This window comes from Clarias gariepinus, chromosome 16 (assembly GCF_024256425.1).
Source record: "Clarias gariepinus isolate MV-2021 ecotype Netherlands chromosome 16, CGAR_prim_01v2, whole genome shotgun sequence".
Classification (NCBI taxonomy): domain Eukaryota; kingdom Metazoa; phylum Chordata; class Actinopteri; order Siluriformes; family Clariidae; genus Clarias; species Clarias gariepinus.
In genome coordinates, this window is record NC_071115.1 from 9,376,851 (window position 1) to 9,404,617 (window position 27,767).

The window sequence follows — 27,767 nt, forward strand, 5'->3', positions numbered from 1 at the left end:
ATAATTCTGGAGGGCAAAATATACGCGTGCACACACACTTAAAATCTCTCTCTTATACACACACACACACACACACACCACTAATGTGACTGAATGTACTGTGGGATTCAAGGATTGGAAGGGAAATATATGTTTATGACATGAGGCAGAGAGGGTGAGCTGTGTGCTGACCATGGAACCATGGACAAACACAAGAAACACACACACACACACATACACACATACACACACACACACTTACACCAAAGGTACACATCTGGTATTTATCCTCATATTAAGTGCATTACAGTGATTTTGGCAGAAAGCCTAAAATACTGGAGTTAGAACACAGCACCGTCAATATCCACACTGACACACACACACACACACACGCGCGCTCACACGCTCACTTACAAAACTGTGTCATTTAGCCTGACACACTTTCCAGTATCACATACAATAAACATTATTAAAAGCCTACACATCTCCAGTGGAACCCTTAAGAGGTTCCATGCAGGATCGGCGAAGAGACGGAACCAAGTGGAACCCGATTATCCAAAGAATTCCTATCTACTAGGTTACCCCTTTTGAGTTTGTTTCATGTAAAGATGTCACTGTGATCAGTATTTTATTATATTTTTCACTTTCAGATAAAATCTCTCTGTCTTTCTTTGCTGTACTACGTCGCCTCATGGGTTCTCAAGTCCAGCCCGTGGAGAGCTGAAATCCATCAAATATCCAGCCTAGTGATTTTCCTGCTCAAAGACACCTGATTTAACCGAAAATACAGTTAGTCCAGATCTCGGTAGTAGTATTTAGCTAGCTCTTAGGCAGACTAAGCCTTTAGCCTTTCAGCCAACCAAATCCAACCATCCTAGTGAACACAAAGACTGTAATTTAATTTTCATTATGACTTGTAAGTCGTAATTTGCAAGTTAGAATAATGTAATTTTGCCACTTCGGTATTTTCAATGTGTGAAGTGGGGAAAAGAAAAACATGGCACACTTTTACATTTACAGGCCTATGGTACTGTACTGTTCTACCTGTTCTAGCCATTGGAAAATATCTATCTATTAGAATTAGCAACAAATTAGCCGGCTAATGGTAAATAAAGGCGTGGGTCTGTGTGCATGGAGTCTGCATGTTCTCCCCTTGCTTGGTGGGTTTTCTCATAGAACTCCGGTTGTCTCCCACAGTCCAAAGACATGCAGATTAGGCTAATTGTCGTCCCTAAATTGCCTGTAGAGCCAAATTGCCCATTGTGTGTGAATGTTAACCATAGGTCGAAATGTGAATAAATACAATGGTAATCACCATTGTCATCCATGGTTACAAGTTGGACTACAGAGGTTCCTAGATCGATGAACGAATAGATGGATAGAAAGTAATTGGTAAATACTCTGAGTGAAGTTGTCATGTAGTTCGTATTGGGACAGTTGTTGTTTTTGAAAGTTAGAATAACTTTGATTAAATGACTTTGTGTTAATGTTGAAGGAATGACCTCAAAACAATGAACTACAACCTTAAAACAATAGAATTTCAACCTTTACTCACAGCATTTATGTTTCGTCCTTTTGCACAACATCTGACCTCATATCCCCTGAGATTGTAACAAAGTTCAGCAATTCCAATCAGAAAACCAGACCTACAGAACAACAACTCGCACACAATGCAAATGTTGTTTATACCCAAAGTTTATCTACTGTAATGCTTATACTGTGTACAGGGTCGTGGGAGGCCAGGAGCCTATCCCAGGAGACTTAGGGCATGAGGCAGGGTACACGCCAATCTATCGCAGGGCACACACACTCTACGGGAACACCAGTAAGCCTAATCCACATGCCTTTGGACTGTGGGAGGAAACCGGACTACCGGGAGGAAACCCACCAAGCACAGGGAGAACATGCGAACTGCATGCACACAGACCCCTAGGTGGGAATCGAACCCTCAACCCTGGAGGCGCAAACCACAGTGCTGACTGTTCCTCTGTTTGTACACAAAGTTTTTGTGTTTAATTTTTCTTTGGAAAAAGCTACTGTGGATCATGGCTCCCAAAAATAACCATGCTAGTGCAGCAACACGACGCGAAGAAGTATTGATTTGGAAGTGAAAAAAACGTTGGTTAAAAAACCAGAAAGGTGGAACAGTGAATCATACTGCTCATGACTTTTGGTATTTCATTTCACTGCAGCATCCTACAGTACATACTGTAGCTTTGGTAAGTATCCACAATACCGGGCTATAATATGGGGTTTACACAACATCCAAACTGCATAATGTGTCGTTTCACAGAGCAAATATCAGAAGTTACACAGGGTTTATTTTCCCCCTATTTTCGGCTGCTCCATGATTTAAAGATTCCAGCTGTCTGGTGGTTAACAGTAAGTGCTCTCGCCATCGAGATCAGATTTCAAGCTCTGTCTAAGATGTCGGTTCAGTTGTTGTACAAAAGAGGAAAAATCAACCATCAGCAGAGTAAGCATTTCATGGATGTATTTTAGTTAGAAGACGAAGAAGAAATGTTTTTATTAAGGAATGTTTGAAAGCTGTATTTGTTATAATGTGTCTTTTGTTCAAATCAAATCAAATGAACATTGCCACAACCAGGTTTGACATTCAATAATGCCTGCTGGGGTATGCCTATATATACACCGCCAACCTGGCTGCGATTTGTGTTGTGTTGGTGGATAATTCAGGAATAACACGCTCTATGGCTCCAATACACATGCAAAAAACATGGTCGCAAATCAAACTATGCACATACTGAAAAAAAGTCTCTTTGGGGGACTAGTAAAGATTTAATGTTAAGCTACGAATTAGGAACTGTGCAAATCCCCTACATTAGCCTGTATAGTGTCTCTGCCATTCTAAGCAAAAGCTTCGTCCAGAGTGGGGCTTGGTATTGAGGGTCTAACTGTACACCACTTTGTGTCTATGAGCAGGGAAATTATGCCAGATTTCAACTCTCCAGGATGGAAATGTGCACCACTCCCACTATGTGAGCTCCCGCTTAGTCTCTCCTCCATAAAGATAACTACTTCTCCCTACTGGTTGTACATATTCTTCTGTTTTGTCCCAGTCTGAGACCCATCCTGCTCCGCCCCCACCTCCACCTCCACCTCCACCTCCACTACCGTTCGGGCCGGCGGTGTTTGGCTGGTTGATGGCACCATACTGTCCGCCCGTTCTGTAAAGCTCTTCGGTCTCATTGGCCAGCTCGTCCTCATCCAGGATACCGCATTTCTCCTCGCTGGTGTTCTCAGCATCGGCCCATGGCTGCTTCTCTCCCGATGCAAATAATCCTGAGAAAGGAACAGATAAACGTATTTAATTATAAGGGCGAATATCTTAGACCACACCTAGAGGATGTTCACAAAACGAATTCAATGAAATGACTTTAACCAGTTTGATATTTATTTCCAGATCAAGTAGATGAAAGAATTATGGACTCCCTTAATGTTAGGAAAGATAAAAAAAATGAGTAAATAGTATTTTATTTTCTTCTTTTCTTTTCTGGTTTTAATGACATCCTAATTTCTTTGAGGTTTGGTCATCCCTAATATTCTCCTTTAAGCTGCATCCAAATCTTTCAAATAACAGCTGACAGATCGGATAGAGTCTGGAACCTTTTTCATTGACTATTTTCTATTATACAATTTCATTTAAAGTACGACTTAAGACTTACTCTCACAGTAAAGCATTTGAATAGAGCGAAAGTTTTAAAGAAGGTCGTACAGGCATGAATGATGATCCCAAATTTTTTTATTTTTCTTCACTTTATATGCAATCATTGAGATTTGCTTTTATTAAAGAAGCAAATTTAACCGACAAAACAAACAAGAAATATATTTTGAACAAACTAAAAAATCTATATTGATCTGCATCGATCTTTCATTTTCACTTCTCAGCTATCCAACCGCCTAGTGAGGATAAAGGCTGTGCTTCCTCTGAAAATGTTGACACCCGCCAATATCAACTTCACAAATGCCTGTTCATGATGCAACATAAGGCAGCGTAACAGATTTGTAACGCCATCAGAGGAACGTGCGATCTGCCCTCTTTCATATACATGAGCTAACACAAATCCATGACTGGGTAGTGTCATTGTGACTGACAAAAGAGAGTACTTCATTTCATTCCAAATTTCACTTAGTCATAAATGAGTGTTGCATGTTGGGATTCAAACAACCTATAAAAAATGTTTACATTGTGAAATATGTTGTTGTGTATTTTTTTGAAAAAAATATTTTTAAAGGCTGTTTAAATTATTATAATTTTTTTTTATTTCCCTCAGATTTTCTCCCTAATTTAGTCGTGGCCAATTCCTCCCCGTCACTAGGGGGCTCCCACATTAAGACTACTACTACCACTCAGTCGGGAGGGCTAAAGACTATAACGTGTTTTCTCCGAACCACATGACAACAGCTGAATGCATCTTTTCGAACTGCTCGCTCACGCACCATTGGGGGCGGCGTAACACACTCCGAGGACAGCGCTATCCACTCCTTCTGCTTGTGTGAGCTCACAGACGCCCCTGATTGGCTGTAGAGCCGTGATTAATGTGGGAGCACAAAGTACCTCTCATCCCTCCCCTCTGAGGGAGCTCGGCCAATCAGCTCTCTCTAGACCTCCGGCTGCGGGAGGTTACAGCATCACCCGGGAATCGAACTCGCGATCTCCGGATGATAGGGTGAGCACTTTACCACTGCGCACTCGGAGGCCAGCTGTTCAAATTTCTGTATTAAAAATGCACTATATATTAACATTAATTACAAAAGTATGAGGCATACCATAGAAGATGACTCCTCCATAATGCACTAATGATGCAATGAGGAAGACATACTGCCACTCTTCACGTGTCTGTAAAAAAAGTGTGAAATGATTATATCAATGTGAAAGCGATAAAAGACACTCAGTACACACCGATCAGCCATAATTATATACTAGCAAACTGGTGACAGGATCATGGACATCCAAGGCTAACCCATACCCACGGGATTAAAGGCCAGCCCCTCAGGACCAAACCCACAGAAAACCTAACGCAGCACAAATCACAGAAAAGAAAATCAATGCTATTTATTATAGAAAGGCACAAGAACTCCCAGTGCACTGTCACACACGGGGCCAGGCAGGCAAAGAGCCCAAGGCCACAGACCGAGTCCTCTGAAATCCCAATCCGATCAAGCACCCATGTGATGCGAAGGACAAATATCCGATCCGAGGCCTCACCCCGTGACCCACAGCACGCTAAGGATCTGCTGTCAATGTCCTGGTGCCAGACACTACAGCACACCCCAGAGGTCTTGTGGAGTCATGCGCTAAGGGTACAGAGCTGCCAGGGACACACAAGGGACAAGGGAATCGACAGAATATTGGACATAATGGTTTGCATTGTAATGTTATGGCTGATCTGTGTATACTGAACATTAGAAAAAACTTGATGCTTGAAAAAACAGGCAACCAATACATGAATGCATGGAGGTGTGTGTGTGTGTGAAACAGGAGTATGTTATTATTAGCATGTACCTTATGTTTGGTCATGGCTCCCACTATAAGAGGGCACACCATGCCTGATAAGGTGCCCACTCCATTAGATATGCCCATCAGGATGCTGGCATAACGTGGCGCTATATCCAAATGATTCACGTTAAAGCCTATCATAGAGAGAGAGAGAGAGAGGGAGGAAGGGAGGGAGGGAGACAAAAAGAGAGCGAGAGATATTTCTTTAATGACTTGCCCATATAATACATTATGTGCTTTGCTCATGTGCTATGTGTAATATATTCTGTGTTGCATAACGGTTTCTAACCTGAGATAGCGAACCCACTGAAGCCAACAGCTAGTACGAGAAATGATATGGCCACTCCTTTAGTGTGAGAGAATCCCACCACTAACAGCAATGTGGCCTCCATTCCGAAACCTGCGAAACACACCGCATCGACATGCTACACCACATTGATATCACAAGATGATGAGTTTTAACTATGGAATAAAACGCGACAAGGCTCGCTGTTATTGGAAAATACAATGACGCGTGTTTATAAGGCGTGTCTGATGTACAGGTCCCAAAGAAGGGGTTTGTTACTATAGAAACAATAATGTATTAGTGAATATTTCCTCACACACACACACACACACACACACACACACACACACACACACACACACACACAATCTTTGGTGTGACTAAAACAGCACCAATTCTTATACTTGCATACAATGTTAGAGATTTGGTAGGATCGGAGTTAGGTGTAGGATTAACCAGTCATACCAAGCTGGTGCTAATGACCTCCGATTTCTTATGTAGGAGTTTTTAACCGAAACAGAAACAGCTGAACTGGAGGATTAAAACTGGGCGAGAAACAGCCAGACTCTGCTACTAAGGTGAGGTTGTGGAAGAATTGCCATCAGGTTGACGTACACGCGGTTTTTAACGCAACTCAGCAGAAAGGTTGCTCCAAAACTTCTTGGAGAACTAAGCACAGATCTTCAGTGGATGTGGGCTGCCTCAAATCCCTTTGTCTCCTCACATAATCCCAGACAGACTTGATGATTTTGAGATCGGGGCTCTGTGGAGGCCAAACCATCACTTCCAGGACTCATTGTTCTTCTCTATGCTGAAGATACTGTAGTACTTGACTGTATGTTTGGGATCGTTTTCCTGCTGCGGTGTAACTGACATAGAAGTCGGTTTAAATTTCTACATTTATTTTCAAATAGTTTGTTGGAGACTTGTAAGTTGAACATGCTTATAAAAGAGACTTTTATTATGACAAGCGGACCGAATCAGTTTGCAAGGAAGATGTTTGCGCCGCATGTTGAGTGTATCGTATATTTCTAATGTTTACTTTAATGTTTAACGGTTAAGTAAAGTAAAGTTAAGTAAAGTTTTAAAGTTAAAGATAATCTTTCAAAATAAAAGTTCAAGTTCCACATCAGTAATAAGCAGCCAATAAAGTACGTTTTTGCGTTCATTTAACATGTGATTAATGTGGATTGCATTGTTTTGTATAAAGAAGATGCTGTATTTATTCACTTTTGTTCTCCTTTGTTCTATGTATTTGTATTTATTTTATGCCTTTAGTTTTCACGGCGTGTTAAGATTGGATGGTTATCGTGCTGATGAACCTTTCAGTAAATTGCCCGTCTTCAGAGAACCTTCATGCCTGTGAGATTACTGGGGGAAGCTACATGCAGAATAAATTTGGGGCCAGTCAGTTACCTCCCCACTGGTATTGCATGTTGGATAAGTATCTGCGTGTTTTTTTTTGTTTTTTTTTTAGCATTGAGAACGCCATTAATTTTGACCAAATCTCCAACTCCGTTTGCAGAACTGCAGCCACAAATTAGCAAGGAACCCCCACCATGCTTCACTGTTGCCTGCAGACACGTATTGTTGTACCACTCTCCAGAACTTTGGCAAACAACCTGCCTCAGCGAATTTTGACTCATCAGTCCAGAGCACCTGCTGAAATTTTCTTCCACCTCAGTTGGAACTTATGTTTTTCCTGCATAGTTGAGTCACTAAGCCTTGTTTCCACTTCGGAAGCTTTTGTGCTGCAATTTTTTCATGAACACCACTTCTAGCCGGACTTCTCAGAACATTAGATGGGTGTACCTGGTCCCCCTGGTTTCCGCCGGTTGTTTGCAGATGGCACCGTGGATCTAAGTGAAATAAGCATGATCTTTATGTCCTTTATCTGCTGCATTGAGTTTCCTTGGCCGATCACTGCGTCTACGGTCTTCATAGATTGCCTGTTTATTTATGCTTATTAAATATACCTTGACCAGCACATCTTGAAACCCAAGTCCGCTTTGAAATCATTGATTGGGAGAGACCTTGCTGATGCAGTATAACTACCTTGTATAGTGTTGCTATACATTCAGTCTTTTCATGCACTATCAAAAATCTCAGTTTGACTTGAACGCCCTTCGTATGATACTCATACTGTATTTATAGAAGTAAAAGTGAGCACAAAAGCCTAAATACTCAGAGTAAAAGAGTGACTTGTTCGCTGCTGTATGAAATCATGCCTTAATGATTCTGACCCCAGCTGCTAAATCAGATAAAAAATTCATACGCACACACACACACAGTGTCTCAAACGTACATAAAAATACATAGTCTATTTTTATCTCTCTCTGACTGTCTCTCTCATTCTCTCTTTCTCTCTCTCACCTCCGCAGTTCATGAGTTTGCGGACGTTAGTGGTGCTCATTATGTTGTGTGACCTCAGGTAGTCGGCCAGCTGCCCCCCCAGCGGCACTATGATGGTCATGACCAGGTGAGGGAGCGCAGATACCAACCCCACCTGGGAAAGACAGAGGCATAGAAGAGTACCACGGTTTAACATTCACTATATTTCACTTAATTGTGTTTTTCCTTTTGAAAACACTAGATTAAGAAGTCTCTTCAAGGAAAACAACAAACATGCCTATGACTCAGAAGTTCTCCATTTCAGCTACAATCTGAGAAAATGTGCACACATGTTGAGGAGGCGGTTAGGTACAAATGCACGCTTAACACCGCCTACACATTTGGTATTTTGTTGTATTTGGCTATTTTGTTCTGTGTGGGCGTGTAGATGCAAGTTTCTGTTTCACCTTGCTGATCTCGAAGCCGAAAACCTCCTCGAAGTATGCGGGCTGGCTGATGAGGAGCAGGTAGAAGGTCCAGCTTCTGCAAAAGTTGGCCACGATGATGGCGTACACTGGCATTGAGGTGAAGAAATGACGCCAAGGTGTTTTGAATTTCTGCAGCAAGCACAAAGACCTGAACTCGATCACTCTCTCTGACATGTACCACATGGTGCAAGCAAATGAAATGCAGCCAAATAAAAGAAGAGCGTCGGCAAGCAGATGACTCGATGCACGGCTCAAAGTGGGGAAAAAAAAGTGTTGGTTGCCTCTTATGTGTTTAGCAAACCAGTAAGTAATTCTGAAGCCCTACAATAAATAAATATGAAGGTGATCTGGTGGTAAATGTTTAAAGGGGTGCGATTAAACCCAATTTAATATAATTAAGGCCATAAGTTAGGTTTCTCCAGATCTTTTTTGTGGATACTTGGGGAAACTTGTATTTTAAAATGAATGAGAAATCAATGTAAGTCAATGTAAGTCAATGTAAGTCATTGTGACCACGGTATGGATCATTACACTCCAGTGGCATAAAGACATAATGGGGTCAAATAGATGTACTATTGGCCGTGTAAACGAAAACCGCACCTGAAGGGGGTTGACAAGCCCTGCTGTCTCGCCAATGGCATCCTCGATGTATTTCCTCTCCTCTGGACTGATTGTAGGATGAGCAGCTGGACTCTCATAGGACACCAAGATCCAGAAGAGATACCACAGTATCCCGACGCTACCTGAGAGGGAAACGGGACGAAAGAAGAGTCACGTAGGAGCAGCAAATAAAAGGAAACAGTTTTGATTCCCAAAACAGACTAGAACGTAATTAGCTAAACAGTAGACTCTGAATATTACATTAGTTTAATTAATAAATATCACGCAAGAAGGGGGTGCTGTTATTCTAAATATCAGAATGGAGGTGCCATAGAGGTGGACAGTCCTAAAAAATCTGCAAGATTTACGTTATATTTCCACTTATTCCACTTTAGAATATCAGCAACGTTAAATTCCTGGTTCTGGACTTGAATCCCAAACAGGGTTAAATAGAAAGCTGGTGCGCTATGTAGGGTGTACAATCCCTTGTTCCACACACCAAGTCATGCCCTTAATCAGGGCATAGAGAGGGATTTGGGTGTCAGCCTTGTGTTAGAAGCTAGTTAGCTTTGTTAGCCTTGAACAGAACAACGCAGACGGTTCAGAGGCAATTCAGAATGCAATGACTTAAAAAGATTTCAAGATGATACAACATTATTCAGTGTGTTTTCTTGCTAAAACTGCTTTTATGACTGGTTTTAAATGTGGGTTTTGGCAGGAAGCCGCTCTCCCTTCTGTCCACTACTAAGGACCGTACAGACCTACTTTCACCCATGCTGCAACTGACAATTAGTGGACTTTAGAATTGTTGAAACACCTGTGACGGAAAGTGATACTTATAGTTAATCGTCCCAGTGCTGTTCAGTTCTATATCAGTACTTGTGGAATGCCTCTCGTCCAATCACATTACTCGGTCAGAATAAACTGTTGTATTTTTGTATGTACTTACCATATACATAAAAAACTGACGACCATCCAGTATACTGCACTAACACACCAGCCAGGGGCATCGCCACCACAGCTCCCGCATATGACCCTGATTAAGATAAATAAAACTTTTATTTAACGTAACCATAATGACAAATACATAAGAACTTACTGTATATTCGGTGTTAATCACAAGTCTGTTAATCTGTTGTGCTGTAAATCAGTCTTACCGCAGAATGCTGTCGTGGCCAATCGGCTTCTCTCAAGAGGCGGGGCCCATTTGGCCCAGATCCCGTGGCATGCAGGATATGACACACCCTGTGGGAGGAGCAAATACAAGCTGAACTGTACAACTCAATGTAAAACAAAGTTAAAACAGGTTTAGTGTTCTGAATTTAATTTAATACGGTTCAGTATTTTTATACGAGGTGCGTCTGAAAAAAGTCCAGATATTGCTAATATAATAAGAAGGGCATGAACAATGATGACTTCACTTTACTAGTTAGTGGGTCGCTAGACACCTCTGAGTGAGCATATTAGTATAAGAAGAAGAAGTGTCTGATATGCACTAACCAGCCACTTTATTAGGTACACCTGTTCGACTGCATGTTAACGCAAATATCTAATCAGCCAATCACATGGCAGTAACTCAATGCATTCAGGCATGGACAATAGGGTCTACTGAAGTTCGAACCGAGCATCAGAATGGGGAAGAAAGGTGACTTTGAGAACGTGGAATGGTTGCTGATGCCAGACAGGCTTGGCCTAAGTCATTCCGAAACGGCTGATCTACTGGGATTTTTATATACTGTACAAGCATTTCTATGGTTTAGAGAGAATGGTCTGAAAAAGAGAAAATATCCAGTGGAAGATTGGAAAAAACATTGCCTCATCTGATGAGTCGTGATTTTTCTTTTGCAACATTCAGATGGAGGAATTTGGCATAAACAACATGAAAGCATGGACCCATCCTGCCTTGTATCAACATTTCAGGCTTGTGGTGTTGGTGTAATAGTGTGGGGGAGATTTTCTTGGAACGTTTTGGACCATGAGCATCTTTTAAATGCCACAGCCTACCCGAGTATTGTTGCTGACCATGTCCATCCCTTTTTGACCGCAGGATAATGCGTCATTGCACAAAGCTTTAAACACGACCAATGAGTACACAAATGGCCTTCACAGTCACCAGATCTTATTACAATGGAGTACTTTTGGGATGTGGTGGAACGAGGGATTCTCATCATGGATAAGAAGAATCTGCAGGAACTGTGAGATGCTATCATGTCAATATGGACTAAAATCTCTTAAGGAATATTTTCAGCACCTTGTTGAATCTATGGCATTAAGAATTGAAGGCAAAAGGGGGTCTAACCCATAACTACTGCAGCAATGATATGCCTGGTGAGGGTATTGTGTGTAGTATATATAATTAAATAACACATTACAACATTATAAAAGGCATCAGCTTATATTTCAGGTTATCTTTAAAAGACTTAAACAGTTCTCAATTTGTATCATCATATACAATTTGTTTTTACTAATGATTAAGATATGATTTTTATGTGTATCTTTGGATGCAATGCTGTTCAAGTCGAGATATCCGAGCTGGACATAATGCACTTAGAAACAAACCCAGATGGCATACCTCCACAAGACCCTGGCATACCCTGACTATGATGACACATCCATAGTGGATCCGCGCTGCAGTCGGAATCAACATGTTCAGTGTGGACGTGGCCACGATCGCGAAGCCAAACACTCTGCAGAAATAAGAAACACACAGACCTCAGGACACGTTTACACGCTGAAACGCTTGGACATGAAAAAGGACACCGGCTGTTCTTAAGCAGCATGTTAAAGAAACATCACTGGAGGAAAAATAACCTGTTGGCAGCGAATTTCTGACAGATGAATCCACCGGGGATCTGCGTAACGATGTAACCCCAGAAAAATGAACCGTGGATCATTCCTACTGTCTCTGGGTCCCACGTGAACTGAGCAGCCTAGAGAGAAACAGACAGACAGAGAGAGATGGACAGATAGATGGAGAGATAAAGCGTTAAATAATGTTTCATTGAAGCATCAAGTTGTCAATTATTACATGCAGCAGAAATTCTTTTATACGAACATTTTTTTGATTTCATCAAAAATACATATACGATACATATTGAGATGAAACCACACACTCTAAACAAAAAACATTTTGTGTTTGTTAAGCCACACAGTAACGTATGAATCATTCAGGCATAAAAACCATCTAACTTAAGTCATGAACCAGTGAGAAACAGGTGCAGATGATGACAGATGATCAGGCTGGTGATTATTATACAGGACTGGTGATGATGAATGCTGAGTGGTTGGAACAGATGAAAGGGGAAAAGAGGTCGCTGCTGAGGTTGTTAAATAAACTTTAGGGACTTTGCAGCCTGACACAGTAAAACATTTGTTTGCATAAAGATATCAGGGCTTAAGACTTAAATTAAATTTTTTTTAATTCCCTTGAACAAGAGTCATGTGACCTTCACATGTGATAATTCATTTGACTAGTCAAACCTGACTTGTATTACTCACATGTAGTGCATGTGCCTTTAATATTCACAGAAGTTTTTTTCACAATAAATTTACTTTCAGTATGTTTTTCCAAGTGTGATTATTTTAAAAGATCTATTTATATGCATGTGATGTTTTTCAAGATTAATTTATTTTCCACAATCAATTATTCCACATAAAAAATTTTTTTTCAATAGTACATTTATTTTTACATACAGTATGAAATTTATATTCTCATTATTTTTGTAAATAAACAATGCATTTTAACATGTTTTTCTTCAATAATTAATCTTTTTTATCATTTGTTTTTTTTTTCCCATTGTGTGATTCATTTATAGCACATTATAAAATTCATTTATTTAAGTGTGTGATTTCCCCAACTGGTTAATTTATTGTCACATTAATTTGTTAAATATGTTTTATTACATTATACATGATTATATTTTACTATAACTTATTTAAATATTTACATTATATATTACATTATTATATTATATATTATATTACAAAGTATTTTAATTATTTATTTACTAAAATATTTTAGTACATTTGGTTCATGATTTTTTTTAATGGTCAATGGTTTAGCCATATGTTCAAATATATAATATATAAAATATGATTTTTCACATGTATAATATGTGGTTTCATTTTTCAGATGTAATTGTCACATTATTATTATTATTATTATTATTATTATTATTATTAATAATAATAATAATATTATTAATAATAATAATAATAATAATAATAATAATAATAATAATAATAATAATAATAATAATTCATTTATTTTATACATGATCACATATTTACTAAATTTTGCTTGCTCTTTTACATGAGCAATCTTAGGTCATAATGTTAAAATGCACCTTAACGTTTACACATCTTGATTTATTATTTTGGATCACATGTTAAATTATTATTAAAGATTCTACTGCAATTCATTTAAATGCATGTGGTGCAAAGGTTCTCCCAGCTCATATGGTGTAGTGTTGCTTTGAAATCTAATCACGCCGTTGAGTGTCATATTTTAGAACTGCACTGTAAGCTCTTACACACTAAAATGACCTTCCAAAAGATGTTTCAAAGTCAGAGTTTTGAGACAAGGGCTCATCAAGAAGCAATATTTCCAAAAATCCATGTAGCAAATGTAGTACTTGCATATGCATTTTATCCATTAATCAATCCATCCATCCATCTAGGAACCTCTGTAGTCCAACTAGGGTGACCATTGTATCTGTTCCAATTTTAAACAACCATGGTAGGACCTTTGGCTAACATTTAATTAGCTATTAGCCTAATCTATATGTCTTTGGACTGTGGGAGGAAAACCAGGATACCCGAAGGAAACCCACCTAGCACAGGGAGAACATGCAAACCCGAAGCACACAGACCTAATGTGGGAATCGAACTGGAGCATATACGATACATATTGAGATAAAACCATACACTCCAAACCAAATTTTTTTTGTTTGTTAAGCCACACAGTGACGTATAAATCATTCAGGCATAAAAACCATCTAACTTAAGTCATGAACCAGTGAGAAACAGGTGCAGATGAGGACAGATGATGACAAATTTTAAACTGTAACTTTAGGTACTTTGCAGCCTATCACTGAAATAGAGCTCCAAAGGAGACTAAAATGTCCGGAATCCACAACTCTCTTTCTCAGCCACTGTAGATCGCAGGATTATGCGGCTGGTATCATTTAAAAGCTAATAAAGAGATCATTTTAATGTTATAATGAGGTCTTATAACCCTTAATGCGATTATGAATTATTAGATGTCCATATATTTTATCTCTATAGGTCATGCAGATGGCTGCATGGTGATATAGTGGTTAGGGCGTCTCCATGGTTAGGGCTTCAAATTTCACCTCCAATCTGTGGAGTCTGCATAATCTCCCCGTGCTTGGGGGTGGGTTTCCTCAAGGTACTCCGGTTTTCTCCCACAGTCCAAAGACATGTATTGTGGGTTGATTTGTGTTTTTTTTTTTTTCAAATTGCCCCAGTGTGTGACTGGGGGTGTGAGTGCATGTGCTTATACCCTAACCCAATCCAAAGTGTCTACCACCTTGTGGATTGAGTTCTCTGAGATGTGATCCAGGCCCTGTGAGATCTTCAGATAAGAGGTACAGGATATGGTTTGATGGATGAATGGATGGGTCCTACAGAGACCTACATTATATATGCTGATTCCCACACCTTGTCAAATTTTTGTAGTGCAATTCATCGTCATGATGCAACATTAGACCTGCTAGTAGATAATAATAGAGGTTAGGGTTCAATGTAGTGAAGGCTTAGAAGGTTTTGAACAAAAACCTTGCAACCTGTGCAAGCAGAATTCTTCAACTTCATGCATGGGTTGAGTTAGCTTAATTAAACCATGCCAATATTATACAACTTCTATGATAATGAGGGGAAATTTAAAATAGTAGCTTTTGGGAACAATTTAATGAGCGTTCTGTGTAGTTATGTGTAGGCGGACTAGGACAACATCTCCACTTGTTCCCCACGGCAGAACGGCTACACCAGGGACTGATAACCAACAGTACAAACTTTGCTTATTGACTCATCTCCTTTAAAAAACAACTGCAGCAGTACGTGTAGTTTACCACTTGTAACCAGTGCTTGAGGTGCTGCCAGTCCTGACTGCTCAACACTGCAGAAAACAGAAGTGTGCTCGGTGGTTCAGCTCGAGCCTCAGTGGTGCCATGTGCTGTCCGTGGCGGCGATCCCACTCACCACGCACCACAGGACTGGAAACATTCTCTCACAAGATACACTCACTGAAGCAGACATGCATACCAACATAATGCAATACTTCTCGTCTGAGTGCATGTGGCTCGTAAATGGGTTATGAGTAGTTTGCTAGAGAGTAAATATACACGTATACTAGTATGTTAAATATTTAACTACGTGAGCATGTACAGTAAGTATGTAAATATTTCAGTATGTAAGTTTGGCAAATGTCTTATAGGAACTAGTAGTGGCATGCATGCATTTAAGTATGTAAGTCTGTTACAAGCTTGGTCATATCCATGTATGCATGACTTACGTATTCTAGGGTATTGCACAATAACAATAAATATTAATCTCATCTATTCTGATCTAATGTGTAGCTTGCATGTGTGTTCTGTAAGCATTCAAGAATTTAATCATGGTATTATTTCCAATCCTCAGAATTTTGAAGAAACAGAATTCTTGCTGTCTGCCCACACTAAGTCTGTCCACACGTGTTGTTGATCTCACCCTCAAGCTTAATAAGTATTCAGTGAAACCAGACTCCATTGTTAAGGATGCTGATGTAATCGTTGATGCTGGTTTAGAATCTGATTCCCATGAAGGCCACTTACCATTATGACAGGCTTCTTTCCATAATACACGGTGTGATCGTTGACCATGCTGACGATGGCTACGCCGAGATTGCAGCGGATGCCGAAGGAGATGCAAAAACCGAGACCGGAGAGGATGGCGATAATGTAGCGGCGTGGCAGCCCGAAGCATGTGCAGTCCACGACGGGCAGCTCCTTCTCCTCCACCAACTCCGGCCTTCCCTCCGCTGACAGCTCGATGGTCTCGCCATTTTCCTGCCGCTTTTCGATGAGCCTGGAGGGAGAATGAGAAGGCATGTGGAAGATCATTGTTAATCTAAGTTTCCTGACACAGTGAACTTTTACTTTCAGACACTGATATTGTATATACTGTATTTAAAATGTTTTCCAGTGAACAGATGTTAATGCTGGGCCAATGCATGATCAGATGTACAATTTCAAAATGACAAAATGAGGCAGATATTTAACTGGAGGACCTAAAGAGTGCAAAACAGTTTTTTTTAATACAGAATATATCCCAATGAAGATTTATCAGGAAATCATAAGGAAACTTATTTAGTGCACGTTCAAAAATCTTTCATTGTACATCACTGGGTTTTATGCACCTTAAAAGTAATTTTTGAATTTTGGTTTGTTTTGCTTTGTACACATGCGTATGAATACTTTGACAACAAAATGAGTTATCTTTTTATATCTTATTATGTCATGAGTTTGTTTTGAAAAAAAAAGGGCAAGAAGTATTCAGAAACATTTTTTGATATTAGGATGGTAAAAAAATTACAAATGACAACTTTTTATGTAAAAATTGTCTTGGTTATATTATTATGATTTGTGTATCAAAAATGCTTTAAAAATGCTATAGTTCCACTTGTCAATTTTTTTTCACAATGGATAAATCATTTTTAAATATGCATTTTTTTTAATTTATTTACCAAACATATGCTTTGATTGTGCTTTTTTTAGCAATTTCAAACTAGGAAAAATGCATAATTTTGTGCAAATTTTTTGTAAAAAAATGTAAATTCATAAAAAATAAACAAAAAAAATCTAAATCAAAAACTTAATCTTTTATCAGTTTCAGTTCCATTACAGTTTTTAATGAGTGCATTATTAAAATACAGGGATGCACTGTGATAGTAAACCATCATCCTCAAGGACCAAATGTGTTTGGAAGTGTGATATGAGATCACTTAAAAGCTTAGTAAAATCAAAGAGAAAAAAAAGTAACTCACAACTATGTCCAATAGTAAGAGTTAGAACAGATTTTCCCCATCAATGCATTTTTTCCCTCCCTGATGGCATTGGCATCTTATAATGCTAGGATTCATTGGGCTTAAATTGTAAAGGAGTGGTTCAGGGACCATGAGACGTAATTTTCCCATATAGATTGGAAACCACAGAGTCCAGACATTAACCTCATCGAGAATCGTTGGGATGTGCTGGAGAAGGCTTGACGCAGCGGTTCGACTCTCCCATCGTAACTTAAAAATGACACTTTCAGGCATATTTGCACACCACCTGGACATTTCTATTTAAACTCCACTTCATTCCCACACAAAAATTCCATAAATTCTATATTTTCGATTTTGTACATTAATAGTCTTCTATTTTAAGGTCACGAATATGAGTCAACCCGTGCAACTGAAATAACTGTCTTTTGTGAATATTTACACTTTATATAAGCTATATGTTGCATATCACAGTCATGCCAGTTGCATGATTGGAAGCCTATAAATCATGATTCTTATTACTGAGGCTTCTTCTACATAAACTGACACACTCAGTGCACCTGTACAGTACCTTTTTCTGCAATATACCAACAGCCCTATCAGGATTGTTAGTTAAGAGTTTGGATTATTCTTGGAACTGAAGGTTGAAGTTGGGACACTGGGGCAGGGTAGGATGACCAATGCTACACTCTCAGTCTGGAGCGTTAAATGGATTAATATATGCTCATCAGATCAATACGCATTTCTTCGGCTAGACATTACACCAGTGTTTGGCTATTTTAATAACGGTGTGATATTGTTAAGTGCCATATTTAAACCCTCACACCACATCAGACAGGCGTTAACACACCTGCAGGCGAGAGAGGAAGAGAACATAAAGAGGGCGTCTCAGTGAATATCAGGACATGGGCGTTAAGCAGAGGCCTGAAGAGAGACCATCTGGGAAGTGCAACCTGCACTACTACATGCAGATACACACACCCACCCACACACACGCACGCACGCACGCACACACACACACAGTTAATTGTGGTGTATACACAACAACGTGATCTTGAGATTAAGAAAACACAATATTGGTGCTGATTTTATCTTCCCTAAAAATGTAATGTGGATTTTTATATGTGCCCCAAAAATGGCTGTTTTTCAGTGTTATACTTTAAACAATGATTTAAAATTCTTATTATATATATTTCTTTATATGTGTTGATACTAAAAATTGGTGTAGGCTTCTAGATGCATTTGACCTAGAGAAACTCCTAGACCGTGTCGGTAACCGTGTCAAATTCATGTTGCAATATCTTAACAATTTAGCATTTCAAAATAATACACTTTTCCATGTTTATTTCTTTTAATGTGAAATTTAAATTGGCCAAGTTTCATCAATTAAGATCGTTAAAAGAAAAAATTAAGCATGGATCGAGAGACAAGAAGCTTAAGTATTATAAAAAATATTGTTTTATGATCCTATCTAAAAATCCACTTTTTCACCTAGGTGAGCCATTTTTGGACAAATGTGCAGATAATTTATCCATTATTCTCACTTACAGTCTGTTTGCTGTCTCTCTCTCTTTCAGTTCTCATTATGGTTATAGCACACATAGAGCCATGAGACACTTCCTTGCATATATTTGTGTATTCAAACAGTTGTAAGGGCAAGAAAGCACATCCTTGTTGATCATCTGTTTAAGTGCCGGATATCTCGCCCACCACGTTTCGTCCATCCCGGCAGCGGATTATCCGTAACTCCACCCTCAGATTAGGATTATTGAAATGCCTCACTTCCGGAAATGAGTGTTAGGATCAGAGAGATCCTGATCCTTTTTTATTCTGTTTAAAAATTGTTTATTGATGAGCGAATGAATGGAAGAATGTGTAATGAAGACTAAAGACAGATTGTTATGCTTTGCTAAAAGGAATGACCGCTAGCTCCAATTAGCACTGATAACTAGCAACATATTGTGTGTGTACTGTATATACACGTGTGTGTGGGGCTTGTACAGTATTTAAGCCTGTGCATCTGTGTGACTGTGTACATACTGTAAATGTTGGAAAATCCGAATGAAATGGATAAACCGTGATAAATCAGCCAGTTCACTCATGTTACCCAGGACTAGCCCCACCCACTTTTACAGTGAAGGTGATCAATTCTGGAGACCCACGTGTAGACATTTTTAAGTCATCAGTTATTTATAAATGATAAGCACTTAAAGGAGACAATCATGCATTTATAATGGGGATGATTTATTTATGGATAAGCATCGACGTTTGTGTCTGCCAGCGTCTAGATAACAAAGCATTTCTGCCAGGCTTTAAATGCACAGGTCTAATGTTAAGATAATAGAAAGCATTAGGTAGAAGTATTTCACACACACACACACACACATTGTAATTTTCCTCTTTTGATTTTTCCTAATCTCAGTAAGAGGATGAGAACTAAGCACTGAAATTATATAATCTCAGCGTATTTTCTCGCTTTCTCTAGCTGACCAATCCATCCATCTATTCATCCATTCATCCATCCATCCATCCATTCATCCATCTATCCATCCAGTTATTTTATTATTATACTATACTCTACGGATGACTTCTTGCTTTCACCTTTGATTGGAACATTGTGGTCATTCGTGACGATATTTAAAAAGGTGACAGATTAGCAGTGCAAATCCACAAATCCGTCAAGTCTCTCTCTTTCTCTCTCTCTCTCTCTCTCTCTCTTTCTGTGCCTAGAACTTTATGTATTTTAAACCCCCACCCCTGCCTCCAGTGAACAGATTGTGTCTCTGTGGGACTGTGTCACCTAGGGAGAATTTCTCCCATCCTGACACACACACACACACACACACACACACACACACACACACACACACACACACACACAACATGACCTTCATGAGCATCAAATAGAGAATGATAACCAACATGACTAGAAAACGACTCTTCAAATAAGAATTAACCATGCGTACATAAAAAATAATGAATAAATAAAAATAATAAATAATAAATAATATTAAAATGACAGCACAAAAACAATAAACAAAAATGCAATAGTTGAAAAAAAACGAATGTAATGTTTCATTAATATGTTTATGATACATATATATACAGTATATAGACATACATATATAAAGTAAAAGTATGTATGAATAAATAAATGAAAAAATAATAGATGATGATAGCAATAATAGTAAAAATGATAATAATACGAATAATGTCTTCCATGCAGCACCATGTAGTCGCAGTAGATGAGACCAGTGGAAGTGATGGAGAGACAGTATGTGTGTGGGTGTGATTGTGTATGTGTGATGGAGGGATGAGATGCGTGAGTTAAAAAAAGAAAAAAAGAAAAGAGACAAAGAGACACTGGATAAAGGCATGTGTGAAGGGTTTACGGCTGCTGAATTTCAGAGTGTGCAGGACTGAGGAACTGGGAGGATGTAACAGTAGAGCCTTTAAATGATTAATCAGCTGCTGTACATAATACAACACTTTCTCTCTCTCTCTCTCTCTCTCTCTCAGCACTTTGTTTCCTCAGCTACACCCATGCACAGACTTTCTCGCATATCGTGTCTCACATACTGTACATTCACAACACCTTTTTTTAAACAAAATGAGCAAAGTGGAATTAAATCAAGCAAATGATACTTACTTTAAAAAATTCAGATTGTAATAATTCCTTCATTTATCTTAAGAAATTGTTTTATCCTGATCAGATTCATGATGGTGCCTATAATGGACGTCGGGGTGTGAGGTAGGCAGCATGGACACACGCTCACACATACTACACATCAATCCACTTTAGGGGAACACCGGAGACCCCAGAGGAACCCCACCCACAGGCAGGAGAGACATTTCCCAGAAACTGCACACAGACAGTATTTCGGGCTCAGGATGGAAGCAGGAATCTGATGCTATGAAACACCGGCGCCTCCTGCCGCGCCACCATGCGCTGCCTTAATAAGAGATGAATTCCTGTACGCCTGGGGCCATGACTAGAACATCATAATAAATTGAATATTAGGACGATTTTGACTAGCTTATGATGAGTAAACATTTATACAAATAGGGCTTGTCTGTGTTGTCCTTTGTTAGATTTTGTCAGTGAAGTGCCATTCAACGTTATGGAAACAGCCATAACAATCAGCACCTCAGCATGGGTCAGATTATAAAGCAAAGCAAGGCTCAGTATGTGTGTGTGTGTGTTATACAGTATGTAATCACACCTCTAAATCTGTAAACATGTAGAAGCATGTGTGTTCCTTTACACATTATGATTTATCAGAGCTACACGCTAAACAAACTGGAGCAACTCCAGCGGCATGAGTTCCCTATGTCACATGACAAATTCATATTGTGTCCCCTGCTAACTCTGGACACCTTAATGTAATCACCGCCACAGATTTTCTCTCTATTATGGGACACTTGCAAATATTCAATTTGGTTTGCACAAAATATTTTAGCCAAAAAATGGTCGCATTTTGCGTATTTGGCTGAGACAGATAAGCACAGCCATATGGTGTGAAAGAGCGTCAATTTGTTTAAGCCACACCTCTTAAATGAATGTTTTATATGAGTGACTCAAATCAAAAGCTTTTTTTTGTCTTGTTTTATTTAAAACAAGACATTTTTAGCACTGTCCCCTTACAACCGAAGGGTCTTGGTTCGATTCCCGCCTGGGGGTCTGTGTGCATGGAGTGTGTACAGTATGTGCTTGGTGGGTTCCTTCCAGGTGTTCCAGTTTCCTCCCACAGTTCAAAGACATGCAGATAAGAATAACTAGTGTTCCTAAATTGTCCCATAGTTTTTGAATCCTGAGGTCCTACCACGGTTGTACAAATGGGAATAAATTCAATGCTTATTACCATTGGCCTCCACAACCCCGATCAGGACCACAGAGATTCCTAGATGGATGGGATGGAAACTTTTTTTACGGATGGTTTTGTTCCATTTTTATATAAAATTATTATTAGCATATACTGTAAATTAGGGTTAGAATATAGGCATTTTCCAATTTACAGTATTTTGTTTGATAGCTGATGTTTGGTTAATGAGCTAAAAGCCAGCACATTTAAAACAATTTGTATAAAGCTAAATACTGTTAGGGAAAGGTGTGGGATCATGGGAGTTTCAAGATTCAAGATTTAAGATTTTAATTGTCATATAATGAAGAATGGAATGAATTGCTTGGGGTGAAATTCACTGTCCAACCAACAGAAAGTCACCACCATGATTTCAACTAAACAATAGTTAAGAGCCTTCCAGTGGGTAATTACAGCAGTGATTATGTTTCAGCTCTTAACAAATTATTTAAATCTAACTAATGCATTTCTTAAACAACCACAGCAGAGGACATATCATGCAATCGTGGTGGACCATCAGCTTTGAGCAAGAAATGTCATGGGAAAAAAATTTTAATGTTCAGAGAGCACCTGCACTTTTGGTGTAATCAAATAATAATAATAATAATAATAATAATAATAATAATAATAATAATACAGCAGAATTCAGCCATGTTTAGTAGTAAAACTAAGAGTATTAATACATGAACAACGTGAAGGGAACTTAAGGGATTGGGACTAAACAGCTGTGTAGCTTAAGAAAACCACTTATCAGTAAGGCTAATCTGAAAAAAAAAAAAAAAACTTCCATTTGCTAGGGAGCATAAAGAATGCACTATGGAGTATTGGAAAAAGGTCATGTGGTCTAATGAGTCCAGACTGAAAGAAAAATTTGAGGGTGTTGTTTTTCTGGCCTGGCAGTGTATTTAGCTGCTAGCTGCTAGTACTGAAGCTGCTATTTAAGCCCATCAGATTTCGCTCTGTCTGAAATCTGACAAACTGTCAAAAGACAGTAACTTTTAAGGAAATGTTTCTGTAAATCATTTAAGTTTAAAAACTCATTAGGTTTTTACGTTAATTGTAATTTAACATCATCTTGAACACATGCACTGATTTAAGTGAAACGGACTAAGCCTGAAAAGTTACTACTTAAAGCCACTGTTGTTTCCACTATAATTTATGTTACATTAACTTATTGAAGTACATTGAAATTAATTTTTAATATGTTCAAGCTTGCTGGAAAGCAGGTTCAGCCATGACACAGCATCCCTGAAACAGAGAGGGATAAGGGACTTAGTAGCAGCTTGGCAGTGTTAGGGCTTGAACCCCTGACCTTCTGATTAGTACCATAGAATCTTAACCATTGCTCAACCATTAAACAAGCGTAGACGTATCTTGTCTAAGTTAACCAATGAGAATTTGAAACAGGGGATGGCCAATGCAGAAAAGTGAAATTTTAGGTTGATTTAACTCAAACACACTAATTCAATGAGTGATAAAAGTCCAACACACAAAGGTTGGTTAACTAGTTCAATAAAAACATTTTTTACATTTTTAATTAAGGTGTTTGGATAGAAATAAATTCAGGCTAACACTATTTTAAAATCGACAAAAGATGCAAAAATGTAAAATTATTTGCAATACACATTGCTGCTGTACAGATATTGATTAACCAAACTGTAGTGTTAAATGCTAATAAGAATGAAGCTAGGCAACAATATTAAGCTCAAATCAACATTTTATTACTGAAAGCAGACATCCATCCATCCTGCAAAGGATAATGCTGAGGCTCTGATATAGATGAGGCTTACAATCAATGATTACTCATTTTCCTGGCCGTCACACGAATGTGAAAATCACACGTCTAGATCAAACTCTAAAGTGACATGTTTCTCAGAAAGCACACTGGTGTGAATTCAGAAAACAAAAAACTTCGGAATTTTAACATTCGCAAACCAGTGGTACGAGGAAAACAGGACTGTCTAATCCCAGGCCTTGCAGGATTAAAGAGTTGGCAAGTGAGATGAGTGCGAGGAACACGGAGCACGTGTGCTACAGCGAGAGGAAGTGACGGTGATGTGATGAGATGATAATGCGAGGACGAGGGATTTGTGTGGCCAACAGCTGGACTTGTGCGTATTAATGCTGAGCTATTTTCAGATGGGATTTAAAGGTGTAGTTGCTATCAGGAATCTCTTTATGAGGCTATACCTTAATGTTTCATAGTTTGTTTGTCTTTTGGTGACATACAAAATTGTCAGTGTTTAGAATTTTTTGTATAAATAAAATTATTCTGCAGACAGAAACAATGTTCGAGACTCTTTAAATTTACCACTTTTAGGACAGTAAACATCGTGTCATATGTGATCACATGACTTTATGGATGGAATCTCCCAGATGCTGGTATAACAAGATCCAAAAGTTTTACAAGACAAGATGGACCACCATTACAAAGAACTCAATTCATAATTGAACAGCTACGCTCAGTCAAACCTTTGGACACAGCTTCTAATTCAATGTTATTTTGTTTGGTGATTTATTTTTTACATTCTAGAAAAATACTAGTAGGCATGGGTATGTCAGTGGCAGGTTTCTTGTCTGCCATGTGGAAGGCCTGGGATTCAGTTCCCACCCAATGCCCAAACCACAGACACTGGATGCAGTGCCAGTTCCTGAGGCCAAATAAAATGGGACCAACTACAACATTCTGTACTGAAGATTTAAAAATTACGTAATAAAGTAACAACAGTCAGATTTTTATTTAAGATGTGAAAGTCAATCGTTCTGGAACAGTTTTTGCAAGAACAGTATTGTCAAGTGAAGACCATTCCAGGAAAGCAAAAACAAAACTTACTGTACCTCTGCTGCGGAGGAGAAGTTCATTTAGAGCAAGATACAGTAAGTAGCAGACACATCTCAATATCAACTGTTCGAAGGAGATTATTACATATTTTGGATGCCTTTCAGTATCGTTTTACAATGTAGAAAGAAATAAAAGTGTCTATGGAATCAGGAGGCGTGTCCAAACTTTTGACTGAAAATGTACATTACACAACTTTACAATAGCCACATCGCTTCACATGAACACAGTTAACAGTTGCAAAGTAACCGAGTCGACCATAACCTGAACACAGTACTATATGATCAAAACCATTACATAATTAAAATGACTTATTTAATTTAATATAATTAAAGTGTCTAAAAAAGGTGCTATTGCTATTAACACTTGAGAAGAATCTGGTAAGAGATGGACATTTAAGTGGCACTAGTTTAAGTGTTGGTTTAATCATATTTATTTTGACAATCCTAAAGATTGCACAACAGTTTTGTTTAAAATTTAAAAGATTATTGATTATGACACAAGTTTTAGAGCACATATACATAGATGTATGAACTGATATCTACATATGGATGGAGACCGACACTAATTGGATATTTAGGACGCAGACAATTATAGGTAGCAACAACATGAGATAATGATCTCAACCCAGATAACTTTGGAAGGTAAATACATTTATGATTTCCAGGTATTTATGTCTTTGTTACAGCCAAAGAATATTTGGAAAGAACTGACAAACCCTCTGTGACATCACTCATAGGTTTTAAGAAGAGCGATTTTGGGAGCTCGGTTAGTCGCCATCTTGGCAGGAGCTGACTCTGCCTAAACCATGATTAATCCATAAATGGGCATGGAACGAGCCTGGCTGTTGGTTGGTACACACCTACTTACACCTACTAGCTAGCTTAGCTTAAGCATTTTATTTAACTTCATTATCCATTACTTAAACATCGTCATGTGTCAACTCCTACATCTCTTGTGATAGATTAAACAACAATGAATTCAATTAGCTGGTTAACTAAAGTGCTGCATAGATTGACATCTGCAATACGACTGTCACTCAAATCAGGCACATCCCTAATTCACAAGATTTTAGGGCATCCACAAGATTTTAGGGCATAATATAAATTTAACTAATGAGTTACATAAAAATTTACCCTCACGCAGTTGGCACTAATAGGAAATCTAGCTATGGAGACCAAAAAAAAATTTTGTACCAGGATGCAAACATGTTTATTTCTGGGGTAAATTTGGATATTTTTACATGGATGTCTATGGGGATTGACTCATTATTTATTTTTTTTGCCACTTCGACGTTGGACTCATTTTTCGGAGCCCCTTCTTTAAAGCCTAAAATTAGTCTACCTGCTGGCTAGACCTTAAGCTCTGATTTCTTCCTGAAAAGAACACAGTAAAGCTTTAAAAGTATGCAGATACAGGTCAAGAGCTTTGCTTAGCGTTCATCATCAGTATAGGGAGAAAACGGCATCTCAGTGAAGTTAAGCATGACATGGCTTTTGGGTCTTAAGGTTACCTATAGTAGATGAGTGGGGGTTGCAAGCGGTTTCAAGGCATAGGTCATGATGGTTAATACAGAAGAAGTAGATATTTTTTGTGGTCTTCTAGGATTTTCGCATATGATTATCTAGAGTTTACACATAATGGTGTGAAAGAGAAAAAAAAACCTAGTGAGAAATGCCTTGATGATGAGAGCCGACATGGGAGAATAGCAGGACTGTTTTTAGATGAACAGAAAGGCATTTCAAAAGGCACAATACATTCCACGTTGAGGGGGTTAAGCTAAAACAGCACAAGACAACACTGGCTTCCTGATATCGGAATCTACAATGGGCACGAGCTCACCCAAACCTTATAGTTCGACATTGGGGAAGCATCCCCTGATCTATATATTTTTATTTAAAAAATGTCCAGTATCACAATCGATATCAAATAAAGGATCAGATTCCTGCGTAAATTGTAAATTGCTGAATTTCTTACTTCTTACTAAAAGCATCTGGAGAGTGTGTGCACAGTAACATAACTATTACACCCTGCTGTAATTCTATACATTATAAAACACATTCTTAGTAAAATAGCTGGGTTAAGATTTTGAGGTTCTTCTAAACATAAGAGTTGTTAGTGTCTCTCATAGCAACGTTTTAGAAATTCCCAGATAAATACATAACTGAATAACTAACAAAGGGTTTGGGTTTTTCTAATCCAAGTGTGCATTTGTATTTAATTATATCAGATATGCAGATAAATAGATAGATAGATAGATAGATAGATAGATAGATAGATAGATAGATAGATAGATAGATAGACGAAATCATTGACTACCTAAAATAATTTCAGCCTCATTCTCAGACCGGTCAGTTTTCTTGCTTACTGTAAGTGTAACCATAAATAGCTTCACAGCCTGCACTATTTCCTGTACGAGTGAATTGATGTGTCTCATCATGACCGTGGTATACAGTAGACCACTTTGTAAAGTAAAACCTATAGTGTTGATTGAACTCATTATAGTCCTGCAGTGGCTCAGTGTAAACTGTGTATTAGTGTTCACGGATTTATGTGTGTGTGTGTGTGTGTGTGTGTGTGTGTGTGAAAGACAGAAAGAAAACAAAAAGTCTCCAAAACCAAGGTGTTGGATTCTGCTCGGTATTTAACACGATGTGCTGAGTTTATCACTCACCTGTGTATCTTTCCCAGGGTTTTTCCTGCCACAGCTTTAAAGCGGTCCGGGCGGATCTCCATGCTCGCGACTCCCGGTGTCCCGACTCGCGCGCGCACACGCACCGGTGGAAATCTCTCTCCCTCTCTCTCACACACGCACACACGCGC

General features: G+C 38.6%; 1 protein-coding gene across 1 annotated transcript; it reads right to left on the reverse strand.

Annotated features, from left to right (window-relative positions):
* Window positions 1-27,757, reverse strand: slc17a7a (solute carrier family 17 member 7a). Its single transcript, XM_053515396.1, has 13 exons — window positions 27,619-27,757; window positions 16,039-16,291; window positions 12,017-12,135; window positions 11,778-11,892; window positions 10,363-10,450; window positions 10,155-10,241; window positions 9,206-9,348; window positions 8,585-8,734; window positions 8,160-8,292; window positions 5,790-5,900; window positions 5,507-5,634; window positions 4,771-4,840; window positions 1-3,282 (listed from the first exon to the last, which is right to left on the reverse strand). Exons 1-13 carry the CDS (start codon window positions 27,678-27,680, stop codon window positions 2,975-2,977), a joined length of 1,767 nt encoding a protein of 588 aa, XP_053371371.1. The 5' UTR covers window positions 27,681-27,757; the 3' UTR covers window positions 1-2,974.
* Window positions 27,758-27,767: the final 10 nt, after the last annotated feature.